At 31.8% G+C, this 23,674-nt stretch overlaps 1 protein-coding gene across 3 annotated transcripts in view; it reads left to right on the top strand.

Annotated features, from left to right (window-relative positions):
- Positions 1-23,461, top strand: part of LOC131040750 (probable serine/threonine-protein kinase PBL28) — a 34,229-nt gene extending 10,768 nt beyond the window's left edge. Inside the window, exons 2-4 of one of the 3 annotated variants that reach the window (XR_009372697.1) lie at positions 6,128-6,276; positions 6,369-6,474; positions 22,954-23,461. Coding sequence is in view for 1 of the 3 variants with exons in the window: in XM_059221623.1 (XP_059077606.1) it covers positions 21,184-21,954; positions 22,954-22,971 (789 nt within the window). In the remaining 2 variants the exon portion in view is untranslated. Of the gene's footprint in view, positions 1-6,127; positions 6,277-6,368; positions 6,475-20,817; positions 21,955-22,953 lie in introns of those variants that run through there. The other 2 variants (XM_059221623.1, XR_009104921.2) reach the window with 2 other exon arrangements.
- The last annotated feature ends 213 nt before the right edge of the window (positions 23,462-23,674 follow it).

Below are 23,674 nucleotides of genomic sequence, written 5' to 3' on the forward strand. Positions count from 1 at the left end.
GATACAGTCAGATTTGTTAGATAAAATCAGATTATAGGTTAGTTGCTTTTCTTAATTATCCAATTCCTTATTACACTAGGGTAGGCTAGTTGGATAGGGTGTCCAAGAAATCCTCCCTCTTAGGCTCAAGAGCAGATACCATATCCCTCCTGGCTCCATATGGCAGGTGTTAAGAATCCATCATGGAGTGGCGTACCCAGTGAGATGTTCTATCGCCGTTCCTCCTCATCACAACTACCTTCCTCCTTAAGCCCAAGAGCAGATGCTTCACCCCACTTGGCTCCATGTGGCAGGGATTAGGCATCCACTATGGTGTGGCGTACTTAAGAGAGGATCCTTTATTTCCAGTGAATCATTATATTTATTCAATTTGTCTCATCAGTGAGTCATTTAATATATTCATTCAATTCATCCCATTATGACAAGCAATTATCTCTGACATAATCATTACATTATATTACACTACATTAGTGCCTTGTGTTGGGTTATCATCATTGTTTTCTGTTAGTATTACTTTGTATCAATATTAACCATTCACTGTCATTATTACATTACAATCAATTTATTACTTATTATATCATTAGCATCATATGAGTTCACAGCATTATAATAACTTTTGTAACTGAATTTTGATTATATTCTGTATTCTTGAATTTATGCGCAGATATACCCTTAAATGTTATGTCTAACAATACTGTGTTTTAACACTCTCTGATATATATATATATATATATATATATATATATATATATATATATATATATATATATATAATTTACCTTTTCACTTAATTTAATTGTCATAAATCTATTTAGAAACACCCACCTCAATTTATATTCGGTGATGCATATATTTGGACTTTAATACATATATTAACTGACTGATATGATTTAATGCTAACTCAGAAAATCATAAAAATACGCACCTGTTATTGCTCTGACTGTTCTTCTTATCCCTCGCTGGCAAACTTGGCAATTCCTTTTGTGCTTCGCCCTATATATTTATGCTCTGAATTTGCTCTAGATCTCCTCCCATTCCATTTCCCTTTTATATCTCCCAATATGAGGGAGAGGTCACACCTCTTCATGATGTATGCCCTTTGGCAAGAGATACACTCTTTCACCATTAGCACCCTTTGAAAGGGATACAAACTTTCACAAACAGATCTGCACTCCTTATTTAAATCAGATCTGCACTTCTGATCCCCATGTTCCCCTCTCAAATGAGGTTCTCTTCTCCCTTTTATATCTCATGTTTGTGGGAGTCACAACTTTTCATTTCATGCCTTTTAACTATTCATTAAACTTAACTAAATTATAATTATTTTATTTTTATATCTTAATTTTTATTCTTTATTATTAGTATTTTTTATTAAATCTGGTTTCAAAATGGGGACATTACAAATCACTAATCACGAAAGAATGACGAAGAAGATTTGATGCATCCTGGGCATGGAGAATGACGAAAATTTCTCTTCTTTCAAAATTTTTCATCAAATCTCGATGGAATCAGGTTTGTAAGACATCCCTACTATCATACAAAGACAAAAAAGATATAACCTGCTTAGAGATAAAATTATCATGTTGCAATATAAATCAAGTCAACTGAATTGTGAAGCCATTGGTTATACTGGAAATTAGCTAAAGTAACCAAACCTTACATTAGCATTGGCAAGTTCCTTCCTAGATCAAAAGGATTTGTTTCAGATTGATTCATGCCTCCTACGTGTGTCCACTATTGTTCTAGCAACAGAATGAAAGATAGCTTCTATTATTGAGGTATCTTTTGGAATAGTTTGCGCAATTGTATAGTTTTCATACACATCTACTTTGCATAAGAACTACACTTGGGGAAGAAATGGATAGAATTATTATTTGAATCTTTTTATTGTGTTCCAGAGGTTGTTTGGTGATAGGCTGAGAGGGTACGAGCTCAAAATTTTGCATTTGTTTTGGATTTACACACCTCCATCTATCTTAAAAAGCTCAAAAGCTCTATTACCAAACCCATTTTGTGCATTATAATGAATATTCAATGAGAACAGATTAATGTAAGAGAATTCACTTGCCTTTATGTATGCCTCTTTAAGAAGATATTATAGGAATCAATGGAGCTGTGCCATGATGGTCCTGTTGATGGGTCTTTTGACACACTTAACACAAGTCAAGTTGGGTCACAACAATGCAGGGACGGCTACGTGTTCATGTGGCTGACCTTAACAAGGGGCATGCCGGTTACAGGCTGGAGGCATAACTTAGCTAAGCAGATCCTAACCTTATCGATTGAAAAAAGAGAGAAAAGATAGATCAGGGAAACAAGAAAATGAAACACTAGCAGTTTATCAAAGCAAACATTATCAGCAAAATTCAAGAAAGCATTAAGTATGTTAATCCATTCTACATGTCAAATTTACCAATTCAAACATGCAAATGATGACAGATTTTAGGAAATGTAATTACTTCTCTTTTCACACGTTCATTCTAACCTCAAACACCATTAATATGCATAGATTGATATATGAAATGGAGATGCTTGCAACAATTTAGTTCATTCTTGAATTAAGGAATGTGTTTTAGCAAAGAGAAATACAAGAAATTCACAAGAGACACTCCATGATCGTAAATCCACAAGCACTATCATATTAAAATGAACTTATAAACTTCTAAGGCCTATATCTTACGCATACTTGATTTTAAAACCCCCAAACTTCGGCGATAAACTTACCACTTTGGGATCTCGAACCCCGGGATATCCTACTTTCTTGACACATCAAGAGTTGGAAACAACAACATAGATCCTCAAGATCGCAATGATTAGAGATTTGATAGACATTGGGAGCATTACGACAATTCAAAAATTTTAGTTAGGCGACATGCTACAACAAATAACTCAAGAAGTCTTGAAAGAACATTTACACATGACTGACAATACATACAAAACAAATACCCACAAGTCAAGGGTGATTCTTCTCAACAAACCCTCATCCACTTTTGGTTACTTATTGATGAATTCCTTTAGGATTCAAGCCTGCAAAAGGAAAAATTGAAGCAAAAAGTACAAAAGGAGTTTGAGAAAGCAATGGAGGATGATGCAAGACATTGGTGTGCCACAACTTAGATAACCTTAGAAACACAACTAGCCATCACTAAGAAAATGGAAACAAAAGTGAATGAACTATACCAGTATTGCCTACAATGGCCTATCCTAGTAAAATCTATCAAGGTAAACATAGAGAAGTTCAAGATACATATCTCACAAAATTTCAAAAAGTATGATGCCATGTAGGATTTGGACGACGTGGAAAGGGCAAACATTGAAGATTTGCATGATCAACATCAACAATAGCAATACTAGTTGGATAAGGCAAAGAAAGAATTCTTGTAGCTAAGGGATTTTGTTAATATTTGGTTGGCCCATATTACTAGTCCGATCAATGATGCACAAAGCTTCCTCCAAAATATACAAATTTTGAACTCACATGAAAGTGAAGACACAATTGTTGCACCTGCACATCCACATTCACCGACTACAAGCAATAAAGAAACAATAGGAGAATCAGTTTCAAATAGTGCAAGTCATGTACAAAGACATTTTTGCACATATCAGTTGACTTGAGGAGAAGTCAAGGTTTTGTCGAGGGGATGACATTGACCAAAAAATGAGATACAAACATTGGTCTGGAGATATAAGGGTGTAATCTAGAAACATGGTTCTAGAATGTGTAGTTAGGAAGATAAAATAGTCTAAGTTAGGGATACTATATAAGGGTTGTGTCCCTAAAAGGAGATATAAGTATAGATAATAGATCTATTCACTAGAATAGATATGATAGAGATTATATATAAAAGGATAGATAAAAGGTGATATAACAAATGCATTGGATATGCTGATATATGAATGCAAATATATCTGACTACTGGGCCTAATATATGTGTAATGTTTCTTTTTGATTAAGTACTTAGAATAGATTTAGAATAACTCCATTAACCACCCCAATAGGACCAAGTTTGGGGTTTCTAGAATACAACTGCAAATTTCTTTGGGAATAAAACTCCAATCTATCTCCTTCAGATTTATTGCTAACAATCATCTTGTTATTATATGTTGATGACATGTCTGTTGCTAGAGCTAATAAACAACATATAAATGAGCATAAGTAGAAATTAGGAAAGTCATGTTCTAATATTACAAATTATTTTCCAATATATCATAAATGCCTTAGGACACTTTCCAAGGATGTTGGAATCATGTCATAGGATTTACAAGGTAGATGCCAACTTAATCCTAACATGACAACTAAGATAATAGTAAGTTTTTTAGTTAGTTAAGGGAGAAAATTATATGTAATAAAGGTAATAAGCTTTGGTATCCAGGATACCAATGAAAAAATAATTTGGTAACAGCAATAATAGAAAATTCTAGAAGCTAAGAAAGTCAAGGAAAAATAATTTTGTTACCTAAGATGGTGAAGTTTTAGTAGCCATGATAGTGAGTTGTACTTGTGAAATGCATGTGTGTACATATTCATGTAAATGTTCTAAGATAATTCTTATTGGCAACATGTGTTCCCTGCTTATCAAGAAAGATTATAGCATATGTGGTTGCATTAATATTTGTTGTAAGATCATTGTTCTTGGCAAAGCGTGCATCCTTTTTAAAAAACTTGAATAATGGGTGATGTGTATGTCCCTATTCTTATTTGAGAAATTTGCAAAGCAATTTCTAGTGATACAAATAGTTGGGTATGTATTTAATGTTCTAACTTGTGGATGGATTAATAGTGCCTCCATGTTCATGAAATTTTATGTAGTGCATTGACTATTGAGCATGTCATAGTCCAACAAGTGATTGCTTAGACTACCGTGCCCATTCATTCCTATTTTAGATACTTCTTCACCCATTAGAAACATGATGTAATAAGACTAGAATATAATGTTAGGAACATCATTATTTCATCTTACTTAGTTAATAATTTAGTAATAAATTATTAATAAAACAAATGATGAAAGAAGTTTATATCATGTCATTACAAATAGAACTATATTTGCTCATTGTATAAATTCCCCTTATAGTTAATCAATCATTAAGACCTTACACTACTTTATCTTCATAGCATTCTCAACATATCAAAAGTTCAATCTATATTTTTCAATTGCAATGAATTCATTTAGTTCAATAAAATTTCAAAAATCAATAAATTTATTTTACACTAAACTTAAAATGTTATCAAATAAATAAAAGAATCTTTGGTTGACAATGTAAAATTTTTACTAAATAATAAATAAGTTTTGATCAATAGTTAAGGAGAGGGAGCCAATAATTGAAAATGTTTCAATAGTTGTGATAGTATTTGTGGATTTAAAGTTTAATATTCTTAATAGTTTAGTACTAGTCATAATTGTTAGTGTTGAACATTTTAACAAATAATTAAATAAAATGTAGTTATTTGACAAAAAAAGTAGCAAATAATGTGATATGATATCAACACATCAACCAAACATGACTTAACACTTAACTATATATATTTTTAAGAGAACTTGTAAGACAGGTCAAGAAAAAAGAACATGTTGATTTGACACCATATTTAATCCTATATAACTAAAACCAAATTTATACAATGAACTTGTCAAATAAACTAGGGGAAAGGACCCAGTAGTCGTGCAACCTAACTTCGCGCTTTTCAAAAGTCGACATAACAATGTCGAAAACGTCTAAATTTTTTATAGCACCTTCTATGACGAGTTAACTACTTATAACTAAGGTTTCGGGTCGTCATCATCATTTTTGATATGTTTTTTAAACGCATTTATAAAAAGTGTTCAAAATGACCATTTTTGAACCCCCTACCAATCATAGTGAATTAGCACACCCAGTCTTTAGTTACCTTTAGCCTAATAGTTGAACATATTGTCACCTAAAAAATTCACCCCCTAACACATATGAAAACAATTAACATTATATAATTGTACATCATGTTATTAATAATTAAATAAAATTAAATCATATCTAGTTTTTACTCATCGAATAGGCAAACATTTTCTATTAAATAAGTGAATGAATAAAAACTAAAACCTAAATAAAACTAACCTAATACCTACTCAACCCTAATCTTTTCTATCCTCCACAGCCTTCCCCAAACGCTGCATCTTCTGCCACCACAGGAGCTACCATGAACAGAGACGTGGCAACCAGAACGACCACGCCAGGGCATCCATAGACGTGGCAACCAGAGCGACCAGGGCACGGCATTCAGAGACGTGGCCTGGGAAAGACGTGGTATGTCATTTTACAACCGTATGTCATTTGACTGTTTTTTACGTGATATCCTTCTCTGCTTTTTAATTTTGACTGTATTTTATGTTTTGCAGCTTTCTCCTCGGCGTTCCACATACAATGTCGGCGTATGGATCCCTACAATTTGCAACTGTGTCTGTTGACACAAGAAATGAAATGGTTTGCAACCCTTTCGAGCAGGTAAGGTCTTTATAGATCTTACGGGGCAACGACCCATGTTTGAAATCGAACATTTGTGCAATCTTTTTCATCTTTACCTGTCATTTTCCTCTGCATAAGGCTATTTACCTGGCAAAAAGCTTTGGCTAGGGTTACAAATTTCTTGATGTTTATGTTTGTCTCGTTTTATGCATTCTTCTTGCTATTTACTTGCCAAAAATCTTTGGCTAGGGTTACAAATTTGCTATTTACCCTTCTCTTGGGTAAGAACTTAGAACAGCTCTGGTCATTAAAAATGAGAAAATTCCGGTCCCTGATTTCTGTTCCCCATTTTGTATTTTGGGTAGAAAAGTTCTGTTCATTAAGGATACCCAAATCCCACAGTTGGGTCAAGATTTAGTGTCCCTCACGAGATCTAGGGCGGCCCAAATGAAGGCCTTTGAAACCACACAAAACTTCATGTCACATACCATTTCCAAAAAATGGTATTTGGCACATTGTTATTTATAAAAATGTTTTTGAAAAATAACTATTTTATTTGTTTGGGCAGGGACTCGCCAAGTTATTTCGAAAAACTCGGCAAAATCCTTATGAGTTTTTTGGCGAGTTCAAAAATCTGGCAAGTACTTGCCAAATCAGCCAACTATGGATATATCTCCTATTTTTAATGTTGCTGATCAATATTTCCAAGGTAAATATGATGCAGCAAAGATCAAAAATATAGTAAAAGAGCTGGTGGAATGGCAGGTTTAATTGCCCAAAAGCAAAACCAGAGAAAATATAAAAATCATTATATAGGAAGATAAGTATAAAATTTAAAGAAAAATAATATTTGATAGAGTGGAATAGCTGTTAGATTTCAAAGAATGAATTTAGAAAATATTAATAAGAAATGTCGGTTGCAAATATTAGGTGACTCGAGTTTTTTCAAAGCAGTATAATTCAAGACCATAACATGAGTGGGAAACATCACCCAATTTGTTGTCACTAAATGTAAATTTGCATAGAAATTAATAATTCACTGCACATACCACCTAATTAATCTCATTTTGCATGTAAGAGAATAATTATACTCCTCTAATAGCTTCAGTTTTCATGTGGAGAAACCCAAAACTATCTCTACTAATTGACAACAAATGTTACAATTGCCTCAATTTGCCCCTTTGCCCAGGCGGTATCTCCTCAACAGTCTATGTTTGCAGGGGGTTCTATAAAATGTGTTAATGTGTGATTAGAAATGTTGGAGAATGAGTGGGGTAGAAAATATCTGAAAGAAAAAGATCCTCTGTGAGCATTGAGAGGTTGCATTTTTGGGAAAAATATTTTTATTTTATGCTGCATGCTCAAGATTTCCCCTTTCCACAATTACAACTAGTTTTTCCTTTTTCCTGGTGCAACCTAATTCAACCTTCCTGCATGCCCATTCCTTCTAGATCTTGTGATGAATTTGACTGAGTTCCACAACCAATCTACGTACAACAACGGTGTTCTATCACAAGCAAGAGCTATCTATAAAATATAAATGCACTGTATTTTCCTCATCATAAGTAAACTTCAATAGAAGAAACCATGAATTAAAATTGTATATTAAAACATTATACTAATTACATTTCAAGATTTAAGTCCCTTTTCTATTCAATTTGACCACGATGCTAATTTGAAACTTAAAGCCCAACTTCCTCCAATGGTAATTCATAAAAGATTAGTGCATGCAAATACAAATCATCAAAAGCTTTAGCTACCAATGATCAAATCCAGGGTCTGTATATTGTGTTTCTCGTTATATAAAATCTGTACAGATTTGAAGAAATAAATGATGTGTGAGAATAATAACACGGAGAATTAACCAATTACAGTTGTTGATGTACATCAGTATAGTAAGACTCACTGAGAAGTGCTTGCAGCTACAGCTTCAGCTTGTGTATGTAGTGCTCCAGACTGCAGGCATTAAAAAGTTCAAAGAATAGTCATTTCAAAATCAATTTGCTAGCACCACAAGGATATTTGGTTCTCCACATGTTCTTCAAAAAAGCAGAAACAAATTTTGAAATTGTTGCCTAGTATTATCTAAAACCATAGCTTATATTCACAAAAAAAAAAATTGGTTCCTTGCTAGATTGTCCTTGAGAAAATTGCATCATGCGTCTCCATTATTCTTTTGCTAAAACTACCTACTGTTTAGGAATGCAAGATCTGGAAAATCTGTTTAAACTGCGAATTCCCAAACAGGCTGAAAATATGACATAAATTTCAAAGATCAAATTTACGTATATGTCTTCCAACCCATGGGGAAATCTCCATTCAGTTCTAATCATAATCCGACACCCAGAAGGTTAACAAAAATAAATGCCAGTATATCATTTATTTACCAAACTCTTTCTTCTTGTATTATCTCTCTTCAATTCAAACACGAGATATACTTGGCCACTAGATCTACCATTGTATTTATTGTTCTTAGATATACTGCCATGAGATATCTGAATTTTCATTTTCTATCTTAATATTTTGAATGATTGTTGTTTGCAGTTATTGCACTGCTCCTTTTATTGCTTCAATATTCAGCATTGAGTTGTCTTCCATCAACCATTTTCCTTCCCTTGTACAATTCCTTTTAAGAGAGCCGATGCTTTAGGTTTATTATTAATCTTCAGTTCCATGTGGTCTGAAAACATTAACAGAAGTTATATCATCATCTCAGACATGACTCCCTCTCATTTGTCTCCTACTAAATTTGGATTTCCATTCATAGCTCAGTCAAAATTGAGCTTAACCAAATCAACAGTAAGTTACTCCAGCACATATTTAGGCTTTTTTATCATACAGCAAAACCCTTATCACATATTTCAGAACTTTTATCTTTCTTCCACATCTTGTTCACATGGATTATATACTCTAGGTTTCCAAATCTATCTTTCCATCGATTTTAACATTAAAGCCTCTGCCTTCTGTAAATTCTCCACATTGAATTAAATTATGCCTTTATAATTCTAGAGCTCGTTTCTTACATATAGTCCAACTTATAACATCTTGAAATTATTGCCTAGGTGCCAGGGTCTGGGGGTAAGTTTTCTGCCCAAATTCCCCTAGGAGTTGCATTCATCCTCATCCCTCATTTCCTTAGGGAAATTCTTGTCGGTGCCTTAATGAGTTTACAAATATGCAACCCTAGAAAACTCTATAATTGGCAAGCACCTTCTCGAGTGAACCATGGTCCACTTGACAAGAGCCCGTATTTTGAATGTTAGGACTCATATCTACGCTGAATTTCTATGGCTCATATTTTGGATGTTGGGACTGATGTCTACACCGAATTTCCATGGTTATATGAAATCTGATCAATTGTCTCTATACCGTAGATTATGTGTTCAAAAAAAGACTGAAGCATTATGAATTGCAGGTGTATCGAACATCTAATAGTATACTTATAAAATAATATATTTCTTAAATGTAGATTGCATCCATTTTATATGCATTTGCCAAAGGAATTATTTCTATGGTTATACTTGGGTGTATCAAACGTCTAATGGGATCCTCAAAAAATGATATATTTCTGAAATGTGTATTGCATCCACTTTATGTGCATTTGCTAAAAGAGAAATAAGAACATCTTACACAGCAGGACTTATTTAATTTCTAACCGATTCAATTCTTTAAACTGTTCTCCAATATATCATTGTACAAAACTAAACAAACTCTTGGTATATTTGGTTTTTCTTTTGTATTTTGAAGGAATGCACCTTATTTCAAGTGTGGAGAACATCCATCTGGAAGTAAAGTAGATTCTGCAATCTACTACTTTTCGACCAAAATGATTGGCAGTGGGTTGTTCAGATTTGTAGCAACTTGCTGATATATATATATATATATATATATATATATATATATATATATATATATACGTACATGTATATATATACGTACTTCTATATATATATGTACATGTATATATATATGTATATAGTTGTAAGTATATATATATATATATATATATATATATATATATATATATATATACATGTATATATATATATATATACATGTATATATATATATGTATATGTATATGTATATGTATATATTTATGTACGCATTTGTATGTATATATCTATCTGAATGCCCTACCCTGGTTGCTCTGGTTGCCACGTCTCTGTTCATGGTGACAAAGGTGACAAAGTAGCTCCTGTGGCGGCAGAGGATGCATGCTCTTGAAATGCAAACAATGGCAACAACGTTTGGGGAAGGCTGTGGAGGATAGAAAAGATAAGGGTTGAGTAGGTATTAGGTTAGTTTTATTTAGTTTTTAGTTTTTATTCATTCACTTATTTAATAGAAATTGTTTGACTATTCGATGAGTAAAAAATGGATATGATTTAATTTTATTTAATTATTAATAACATAATGTACAATCATATAATGTTAATATGTACAATCATATAATGTTAATGGTTTTCATGTGTTAGGGGGTGAATTTTTTAGGTGACAATATGTTCAACTAGTTCAAAGGTAACAAAAGATTGGGTGTGCTAATTCACTATGATTGGTAGGGGGTATGTGCATGTGCATGCGTATGTGTATGTATACACATCCATACATATGTACATACATACACTCATACATACGTAATGCAAATGCTTTCCATAATATTTGTTGCATTGTTAGTATCCATAAACATACACATACACATACATATATACATACATACACTCATACATACGTAATGCAAATATTTGACATAACATTAGTTGTAGTTTTAGTATCCATAATAGCAATGCACTCATTGCACTGATATGCAGATATTACAAGATGGTGTTGGACCAATTCATTGTATTGATATATAGGTAGATAGATATTACAAAATGGACCCATATCAATTGATATTACAGAATGGCACCAGATATTGCAAAATGTCCCCAGCTTATATGCACTGCAAAATGGCCAGCCTACACACTACACAACGTCTACTTTGACTCCTACACATATTCATTCTATTGATATATAGATAGAAATTACAAAATTACTCCACATCAATAGATATTATAAAGTAGCACCACATTCGCTATATTGACATAAAGATATTGCAGAATCTCCCCAGCTTATATGCACCGCAAAATGGCCAACCTACAAAACAAGACTTGCAATGCAATCCAAAATTCTGAATTCAGGCATGCAGCATTGATTAGTTTCATCAGTTCACCATAAAGCCAGGGAAGGGTTCTGGCTCCTCCACAGGCCTTCTTGTTATCATTTTTTCTACAACAGCTGCATTTGGCTCCTCCATAGGACTCCTTGTCATTGTTTTTTCTGCAATAGCTGCATCAACCTGTGGTGTAATAGGAGTTATACTACCAAATATATTTTCATCTCGCACTCCACCAAATTGGAATTGTTTGATAGGAGAGTGAGGGGGGCTATGACTAGTTGGAACATGGATGTTGTTAAGGGCGGCATACGCTGGGGTTAGAATATTGTACATATCTCTCAAAATCTGATGATGGCCAGGTAGGGGAGTTGATGGAGTACTATTGTGCCCTGCCCTGATTGCAGTATGTTCTAAATTGTTATGGTAACCAGCTTGGAGGTTACTAAGAGCAGCATATGCAGGTGTTAAGATATTGTACATGTCTTGTAAAATTTGATGATGCTGAGGCAATGGTGTTGATGGAGTACTCCTCTCCCCTACAATAATTGCAACATCCTCGTTCACTTGCTCTTTTGCTGGTTTCTTTTGCTTGCTCATCTGCTTTTGTTTCTTTTTCAACTCCCTCTCCTTTTGTTGTTGTGCCCTTTCTTCTTCCTTCCTCTGCTTTATTATTTGTCTTTCAAGCTTTTCCTCATCTTTCCTCTTTCTCCTTGCAATTTGTTCAAGTTTCCTTGCCTCTTTTTGTTTTTTCTTCCTTACTTTCAACTCTTCAATTTCAGCTTTTCTTGCTTCTTTTTTCTGTTCCCGAATTATGTATTCATCCGAAGTAAGGATTTGAGATTTACTGCCCAATTTAAGTGCATTATTGTTAGAAAGAAGACTAGACCTATTTCTCACCCTTTCAATGGGTAACTTCAAATTTTTTTTTAAAGAGCCTTGACTGCATAAGATTTCTTCAGCTTCGTCTTCTATCTCAAATGCTGCAGTTGTCTTCAAAGAACCTTGATTGTGTCCATCTTGCTCATCTGCTGCAACTTCATTAGTTTCTAAATTTGAATTCTCCCAATCCATTGTATCAGCATAATAATGAATGACCTCAGAGCTAAGCATTGGAGGTGAAGGCATGGATAAAGAAACTTCTTCATTTTCCATGTCAATCTGTATTACTAAATGTTCAGCTCCTTCTTTAATCCAATTAGGTTGTTCAAATTGTGATGGTAAACTGAAGTCTTCATCTATGCCATTTTCATATTGTGTTTGGCTGATATGACTTGGTGAGCATGTGCTTTCAGTTGGTTCTTCTGTTTGTTGTGCTTCCAATTCTTTCATTTGTTTCACACATTGTTCCAAACACTCTTCCACTTGTGCCTCTCCATAGCCAGCTAATCTTAAGATGCTAGCAATGCCTGCAGCATCACTATCATCTTGTAAATTGAATGCATCACTTGGTCTCATGTCATTACAAAGAGCATCTTTATTTAAAGGCCATATTCCGGTCCTTCGGAAACCAGCTATGATGTTTTCAGATGTCAGGGCAAGTTTGAATGCTTTACTTGCAAGTTCTGCCAATTCAGTTCTCCTTATTTCTATGTGTGGATGTTTGGCCATCCATTTTGACCTTTCAGATTTGAAATGTGCCTTGAATGGAGAGAACACACTCACATCTAGAGGCTGCAATATGTGGCTGGTGTGGGTAGGCAATGTTAGAAGATCAATACCAAGAGATCTTGCTTCATGGATTGTGGTCAAAGCAACATGGCTTCGATGACCGTCAAATATAAGGAGATGTCTGTTTGTGGGTGAAACTCCACCCGGAACAGATCTGGCAAAGTGATATAGCCAATTTAAAAATAATTCTTTTGTCATCCAAGCATGTGGTTGTGCAGCCATACATGCTCCCGGTTCACAGTTGGCAATGTAGTTTTTAAGCTGTCTTTTGGCCTTGAAAAGATAAAATCCTGGAATGCTATGACCTGCTGCATTAACACAACATAAAATTGTTATCCACTCTCTGCTCTTTGATAAAATTTGTGGGACACTTCTACTACCCAACTTTGCAATTACTCGCATCCCGCAGTTCCTGCCTGCTTGCACACCTGTTTCATCACAATTCCATATTTTTGTTGGTCCGTATTCAGAAGCATTGTACAATTTCTCCAGGTTGTCATAAAAATCTGTCACAATACTTGGTCGTAGCATTACTACTCTATCTCTGTCCAAACCCTCTGCAGTCCTTATTGTCAAATCTGAATGGCGTTTGCGGAAACCTGTCCACCATGATTTGCCTGGGAAACCATTCTTGAATGGATTTGGCCTTGTTTCACATATATGAGCTACATGTGACTCTAGCTAAATGATCTCTAATCCGTGACCAAGTTGCGCCATATCTTTGCACCAGTCAACAATTTCTAGCTCTTCTTCCAACGAAAGGATCGTTGGTGGACCTCTTCTTTTTGTTGTTGTCAGCCCTGAAAGCCAAAATGTTAAAGTGCTCGCAGGAATTCCCCACTTTTTTCCAGCTGCTCTGATGGAATATGAATTGTCTTCAACATCTTTCATAGCACATTCCATGTCTTCTTCTGTCCACTGACCGTTATAACTGGATTTTTCATCTCCATGATGTTGAGAAGACTGTAAAGGAGTGTTTGTTCTTTCTACATTTTCATCTGCAGTATTACAAGTTATGTCATCCTGAGGTGGATTAATTGCAGTGTCGCCATCTTTATCCTTCACCAAATGGAATTTAACACCATGTGGGTAACGGTTCCTCAACATTTGGGTTGTTCTTTTGCTTGGTCTCTTTCCTGTTGTCTTTCCTTTTGCCTTTCCTGTTGTTGTTGCCTTACCTGTTGTCATAGTGCCTGAACAACAATAACATCAACTATTAAGTATATACACATCTATCTGTATGTATGCAGATATATGTATGTATGTATGTATGCAGATATATGTATGTATGTATGGAGATATATATATTTTGTAACTAAAAATAATGTGTATATATATATGTACAATAGGTGAACTATGGAATATAAGCTTCTGGAGCAATATTGTCTTTGGCAGCAATTTGAACTTTTACTGGAATGGATGGTTTTGGGAGTAAATAACATCAAACATTAAGTATATACACATCTGTATGTATGTATGCAGATATATACACATCTGTATATATATATATATATATATATATATATATATATATATATATAGGTGAACTATGGAATATATGCAGATATATGTATGTATGCAGATATATATATGTTGTAACTAAGAATAATGTGTATATATATATGTATACTGTGAAACTAAACAGTAGTAAGAACAAGTCAACTGAACAGTAATGAAATAGATTATGTATGCAGATATATACACATCTGTATGTATGTGTGCAGATATATATATATATATATATATATATATATATATATATATATAAATATATAAATATATATATAAAATCTATGTATGGAGATATATACACATCTGTATGTATGTGTGCAGATATATATATATATATATATATATATATATATCATTACTGTTCAGTTGACTTGTTCTTACTACTGTTTAGTTTCACAGTATATATATATATATATATATATATATATATATATATATATATATATATATATATATATATATATATATATATATATATATATATATATATATATATATATATATATATATATATATATAATCAATCCTCATATATCTATTTCATTACTGTTCAGTTGACTTGTTCTTACTACTGTTTAGTTTCACAGTATACATATATATTATTATATATATATCTGCATATATTCCATATATATATATATATATATATAATCAATCCTCATATATCTATTTCATTACTGTTCAGTTGACTTGTTCTTACTACTGTTTAGTTTCACAGCATACATATATATTATTATAAGTGAACTATGGAATATATGCAGATATATATATATTTCAGGTATTTTGTTTTCACTACTGTTTGGCTGGCACTGTGCTACCATAAATTCTAGGTAATTTGTGTTCATTACTGTTTAGTTGATTTGTTTTTACTACTGTTTAGTTTATATATATATATATATATATATATAATCAATCCTCATATATCTATTTCATTACTGTTCAGTTGACTTGTTCTTACTACTGTTTAGTTTCACAGTATACATATATATTATTATAAGTGAACTATGGAATATATGCATATATACATGTATACTGTGAAACTAAACAATAGTAAGAACAAGTCAACTGAACAGTAATGAAATAGATATATGAGGATTGATTTTATATATATATATATATAACTATGGAATATATGCAGATATATATATAATAATATATATGTATACTGTGAAACTAAACAGTAGTAAGAACAAGTCAACTGAATAGTAATGAAATAGATATATGAGGATTGATTATATATATATATATATAAACTAAACAGTAGTAAAAACAAGTCAACTGAACAGTAATGAACACAAATTACGTAGAATTTATGCTAGCACAGTGCCAGCCAAACAGTAGTGAAAACAAAATACCTGAAATTTACACAGTCAAAAATTATATAAACAAACAAAATACCTTCAATTTATGACAACATAGACTAAACAGTAGTGAAAATGAAAACAAAATACAGTAGTGAAAACAAAGTACCTGGATTTTATGACAACACAAAGTCAAAAATTACATAAACAAACAAAATACCTTCAATTTATGACAACACAAAGAACTAAACTAAGCTAAACAGTAGTGAAACCAAAATACATAAATGATAGACAACTAAACTACATAAAATGATAGACAACTAAACTACATAAAATGATAGACAACTAAGCTAAAATCATATATTATGTGCATAGAGTCAGTCTGCAACAAGAAGTAATGTATGCAAGAATGTGAGTGTACCTGGAATTTATGCTAGCACAGTGCCAACCAAACAGTAGTGAAAACAAAATACCTGTATTTTATGACAACACACAGTCAGAGATTATATAAACAAACAAAAACAAAATATCTGTATTTTATGATAACACACAGTCAAAAATTATATAAACAAACAAAAAACCTGCAATTTATGACAACACAGTCAACTAAACTAAACAATAATGAAAACAAAATACCTGAAATCTATGACAGCACACGATCAGATATTATGTGCACAGAGTCAGTCTGCAGCAAGAAGTAATGTATGCAAGAAATCTTGATTATTTACTGAACAAAGGAGGAATGTGAATCAGTCTGCAGCAAGAAGCAATGTATGTATGCACTGAGCACTGAACAAAGGTCTGCAGCAAGAAGTCAACAAGAAGTAATGTATGTATGCACTGAACAAAGGAGGAATGTAAAAACTCTCCTTCATCGTAAGCTACATTAATATGACATTTTCCCTCCTTTTTTTAAATCTTATTTGATTTGTTTGATCTGTGGCTATTTTTTGATCTTGCTTGATCTATGGCCATTTTATGATCTTGCTTGATCCATGGGTATGGATTTCTGCATTTCTATTGGATAAGAGTACATGAGGTGGATTGGATTTATGGGAGGTAAATTTAAATTTTTTTTGCATTAATTGTTTGTTTTCAATCGAATGGAGAGCCTCACAATTGCTCTATTTAATGTTTCAGGTCCCAGATTTGGTGGTTGCAAACTAGAATCTGAACATTTATATTCAGAAGCTGGCTATTAGGGCACTGGCTATCCAGGGGAAAATTTGCACCGCCTGGATAGCCGTGCTTCCTCGGTCCGTGCCCCTCCACGTTCGTGTCTGCCCGCCTGCGTGAAAGGTGCCCGTGAAAGGACGTCGCCCAGTTTTCACACCCGCCTAAAAGTTGATGCCTGGTCTTGTCGGAAACTTTTCCTCTGTACCCGCTGGCCTTTTAGTGGGGTCCATGTCTTGCACTGCAGAGGTGAGATGGTCATCGCACACCGTAGTGCAAGGCATGGGCCAGTGGATGCCTTTAAAAAAAATTATATATATTTTTAAAATGTATTATTTATTATTTAATATATTTTATGTAATATATTTTTAATTATATTTTCAATAAATTTTTAATATCTTTTATATATCATTTTTTAATATATATATATTTTTTAATATATTTTATTTTTTTATTATTTTTAATGTATTTTTTTAATATAGTTTTTAAAGTTTTTAATGTATTTAATCTATTTTTTAATTTTTTTATGTATTTTATTTATATATATATTTTAATGTATTTGTTTTATTTTTTAATGAAATTTATTTATACATATAATTTATTATTATTATATTAGCATGTCTTGTGGATGGGGATCAATACAATCTATCTTAAATAGTTATGTCATAATAGTATGCAATATGACATAATATTATACGAGACTATGATTAATTTAAATTAGAAAATTAATAATAAATTACTCATGAAATAAAAAGATAAATCAAATGTGGATGGCTTAGATATAAGTTATTGATCCATATTTAAATATTATGAAATTTCTTAATTTTAAAAAATAATTTATTATAGAATTATCTACTATTGATTAAAAAAATTATATTTAGATGGTAATTCTCTAACTTTTATTTTTTAAGAGTTAGATAAATACCATCTAATTATCATTATTGGATTCAAAAAATTGAGACAATTTAATTTAGAAACAATTTGATCTATACTATGGATTGTGAAAATTTCTTAACTCTATAGTTAAAATCTAGATGGTAATTCTCTATGTTTCATTTTTACACTTCATGAAACATATATTTCTAACCTCTTTTCTAAAGTGTAAAAAGAGGTTGGAAATATATGGTGATTCAATATATTTCTAACAAAGAGGTTAGAAATATATATGTTGATTCAATATATTTCTAACCTCTTTTTTACACTTGAATCATCATATATTTCTAACGCTAACACTAATTGAACTATAACACTAACTTTGTGTTAACTATAACCTTAAATCTAATTGAACTCTAACCTTAAACCTAATTAAATGGTAACTCTAGTCAAAATCTAATTGTAATCTTAAACTTAAACTTAATACAACTCAAAACCATAATTGAATGGAAACTCGAATTTAAGCATAATCCTAACTCTAAGTAAATACTAACACAATTTAAATTATAACCTTAATACTAACCATAACTCCATCCTTATAATAATTAAACCCTAGTGCTATTGTAGCCACAACCTTAAGCCTCATTAAATGTTAACACATACCATAATTAAATTCTAACCCCAATACTAATGAAACCCTAACCATAACCATAAGTGAACATTTACCCTAATTTAACTCTAGACATAAACATAATTAAACCTTATTTGAACTTTAAGCCTAATTGTAACCCTAATTTTACAATAGAAGGCTGCTATTTAGATAAAGGAAGATGTGTGGTACTTTGAATATTTAATATATATTCTCTATAGGCATATATTTTACAATAGAAATCCTTTATTTAGATAATAATATTTAGATTTATTTTGTTATGTTCAATATTTTTAAATATGAAAAAAACTTCAACTATATATGAATGATTAAAACATATAAAAATTCATTACTATTTTATTTTAAAAACATATTCAAATTGAAAATATATAATTTTATTATTGTTCTACTCAAAATGGACTTAAAATAACTATTAATTCTTAAATTTCAAAAATTTAAAAGAAAATAAATCATAATAATTTTTTTTTTATAGATTTTATTTATAGATAATATATATTTTCTTATATGTAAATAAATGTATAAAGAAATAAAAAGTATCAAGCAATATTTTTATATGATTGATATTTTTCATATCAATTACCATTGTGGTGGGAATTATGTGAATTCTAAAAATTGGGAGTTTATGTTCTTAATAACTTCTCATTCAATATCAACATATATTTCTAACCTCTTGATATTTTTCATATCAAGATTATCATTGTGGTGGGAATTATGTAAATTCTAAAAATTGAGAGTTTATGTTCTTAATAACTTCTCATTCAATATCAACCTCTTTATTAGAAATATAATGAATCACTAGATATTTCTATTCTCTTTTTTACATTTCATGAAGTGTAAAAAAAAGTTAGAAATATATTCAATCAACATATATTACCATCTAACTTTTAACTATATTACATTTCATGAGTAATTTATTATTAATTTTCTAATTTAAATTAATCATAGTCTCATATAATATTATGTCATATTGCATAATATTATGACATAACTATTTAAGATAGATTGTGATCCCAATCGACAAGACGTGCTAATATAATAATAAAAAATTATATTTATAAATAAATTTCATTAAAAAATAGAACAAATACATTAAAATATATATATAAATAAAATACATAACAAAAATAAAAAAAATAGATTAAATACATTAAAAACTTTAAAAACTACATTAAAAAATACATTAAAAATAATAAATAAAAAAAATACATTAAAAATAAAAAAATATATTAAAAAATGATATATAAAAGATATTAAAAATTTATTGAAAATATAATTAAAAATATATTACATAAAATATATTAAATAATAAATAATACATTTTAAAAATATATATAATTTTTTTTAAAGGCATCCACTGGCCCATGCCTTGCACTACGGTGTGCGATGACCATCTCACCTCTGCAGTGCAAGACATGGACCCCACTAAAAGGCCAGCGGGTACAGAGGAAAAGTTTCCGACAAGACCAGGCATCAACTTTTAGGCGGGTGTGAAAACTGGGCGACGTCCTTTCACGGGCACCTTTCACGCAGGCGGGCAGACACGAACGCGGAGGGGCACGGACCGAGGAAGCACAGCTATCCAGGCGGTGCAAATTTTCCCCTGGATAGCCAGTGCCGGCTATTAGAGGATGACAAGTTGAACAATTGTGAATGAGTGATGGGACTGTTTTGCCTCACAAGTTGGTCAACCATATATATCACATCAAAAGTGTGCTGAGTTGTAGGAATGTTGTTTTAATTTATTTAATATGAAACATGTATTGAATGTTTTTTGTTTAATAGTTGCATGAAATTTAGTAAATCAATGATACATGCCATAATAATTCAAACTGATTTGATGTATTGCAATTATTGATATATGAAGACACAAAAAATGATATATTGTTTTTCAAAGAATAGTTTTTATTTGTACAATTATTGGAACAAAAGGTATCAACAACCCTCACAATAATTGGTACATGCTCAACTACTGGGTCCTTTCCCCTACCATAATTTTTTTGATCCAATTCTAATTTGGAATTTTGAAAGACAGGCCATTCTACAAACTATTTTTTATATGAAAACAGAACTTAAATGGGACACGTAGCAGTAAACCCTACCTATGAAGCAATTTTTTTGGTTTGGAAAACTTGTAGTTGTAATAATTTCTGATAATGACAAAGGAAACATCTTCCTCGGGTCGAGAAAAGACCGTTGACTGGACTTTTTATAATATCAATCTTTCTGTGTTTATAATCAGCCATAATAACTATTAATTTGTTAAATTCAATAGGGTATGTGGCGAGATACCTATCCATACTTTGATAGGGTTTCTACCTCCAGACACCTATCCATACTTTGACAGGGTTTCCACCTCCAGACGAAGCTCTGCAGCAGTGGAAAGAACTAGTGCAATGAGGAAATCCGTGAGGATTTTATTACTTCTATATTTAACTACCTGCGTTGTTTCCCTAATTATATCATGGAAGCTTTACTCTCTGCATCTCGTTCTCCGAGTTTATCCCCTAGTTACCACTATCCTGTTCATAGTATCTTGTGTTTTTCTCTTCCTTGTCTTCCTGAGACACTATATGAACAGAAGCCGTGTCTCTCATTTCCAAAAGCTTCATTTTCAAATTGAGGAAGCCAAAATCAAAAGAATTTCCCAGCCATGCTTGAAATTCACGCGGAAAGAGTTGCTTGAAGCAACAGGGAATTTTAGCGACAGAAAAATAATTGGGAAAGGCCAATTTGGAACAGTTTACAGAGGAATCCTTGCCAAGGGCCAAACAGTAGCCATAAAAAGAATGGAATTTTCTGAGGATAGAGAGTATTGTCTAAAACATTTCTTGTCAGAGCTCCAGATTTTGGAGGGCCTTCGTCACAGAAATCTTATGAGAATATTGGGCTATTTTTTCGACGGCCAAGAAATGATAATAGTGTCCAAATTCATGGCTAATTTTAGCCTGGACGTTCTGTTGCACGGCCCATTGGATTGCAGACTGGATTGGAAGCAAAGATTGAATATAGCAGTTGGAGTCGCACATGGGTTGGCTTATCTTCACCATGAATGTATGAATACAATTGTGCACTGCGATCTGAAACCTGGAAATATACTTGTTGATGAACATTTGGAAGCCCATATTGCTGACTTTGGCGTAGCCAGGATTATGACCAATAATGAGGTCACAGCAGACTCTTTAGGCTCTTGCTTTACTCTTGGTTACACAGCTCCGGTTATGTTAATACTTTTCCAAATCTTAAGACAGTTTTTATTTATATTGTATTTTGCTATTTAACAAAAATTCTATTTGTAATGTTTAAATCATTTTCATTTGGGGTTACCAGTTAGGTGAGTTTAACTTTGGAGGAAATTCTATGGTTAAGCACGCTTGAGTTGGAGTAGTATTGGGATGGATGACTTCATGGGAAGGTCCAATGCTTCACCTCTGTAAGCATCGCCTAGATGCAACCAGTGCTAAGTGTACCATTCATTCTCAGAAGAAATGAGTTCTTGTAAACCACGGCTCAAGAAATATGGGTTAATGAGTTTGACTGGATAACTAGAGAGTTGAATCCTAATAGCAATATCATAATTTGACTTGCCTTGGAAATATCTCCTATTTATTAATATAATTTGTTGACTTGTGAAGTGGTGGGTAGATATACAATCAGACAAGATTTAGATTTAAGCATTTAGTACAAAGCCCATTTCAAAAAGTTTGCTTGCATTGTCATTAGTTAAAAAATTGTTGATTTGTGGAGTGGTGGGTAGAGATACAATCAGACAAGATTTAGGTTTAAGCATTTAGTGGCCCATCTTTCAAGAAAGTTTGCTTGCATTGTCATTATTTAAAATTTAAAATTTAAAATTTAGTTGTTTTTTTCTGCCATTGTTAAATGTCCAATTAAACTGTAATGTCAACTGTAGAAATATAGTTGAAATTGCATTTTCTTTACTTTCAAATATAAGATAGTAAATTATTGTTTTTTAACTACTAAAGATAGTTTTTTTCATCCAACTATAAGAAAATTTGTCTCATAATTTTATAATTTATTAGAATGTTTATTTTAATAAATTAATATTCTGTTTACAAAATTTTACCTTCAAAATATTTTTGTTATTTTATTTGAAATCAAATTTCAAGAATTATTGTACTTATATTTCAATTTTTGTTTTGTAGAAAGAGCATATCAAATGAGACCTTCTCCAAAAGATGTATACAGCTTTGGAGTTATACTATTGGAGCTAATAAGTGGTGTGAAGCCAACAAGTTCAAATTTAGCTGAAAAAGGATCGACCCTTTCACAATGGGCAAACAAGACACACAAAGAACATAATTTGATAGAGTTCATTGATCATCTTATGAAAACTGTTTATATGGATAAAAAAGTTTATGAGGAAATGGAAAGAGTTATAAGATTGGGAATCATTTGTACACATGAAAATCTAAAAATGAGACCACATATGAAGGATGTGGTTAGAATATTGATAGACATAAATCAAGGAATTAGAGACTTCAATATACCAATTTCTATACTAGCAGAACAACAGTTTCAATATCTTGAAAAATTGAGTGGTTCCTCCACATCCTCCTAGTAAGTAAAGTAAAATCTTATGTACCACGATCTAATGTAATCCAAGTTACTCTTATTAACTCTCAAACTTGTATATTTCCAACTTGTTAAGTGTTCAAGTTTCATTCATTATCTACTTTTGTTGTGTTACATAATTTTATTAATTATATGATTCTTCATAAAAATGATCTCCAAAAAAAATAAAAAATTATAATAAAAAATATCAATATATAAATTTAACTATCTTTTACCCATTTTAAAAATATTTATTTATTCATCTCTAATTGATAAAATTGAAGTATACTTTGACTATCATTATTATGTAAA

The sequence above is a fragment of the Cryptomeria japonica genome, chromosome 5 (assembly GCF_030272615.1).
Source record: "Cryptomeria japonica chromosome 5, Sugi_1.0, whole genome shotgun sequence".
Classification (NCBI taxonomy): domain Eukaryota; kingdom Viridiplantae; phylum Streptophyta; class Pinopsida; order Cupressales; family Cupressaceae; genus Cryptomeria; species Cryptomeria japonica.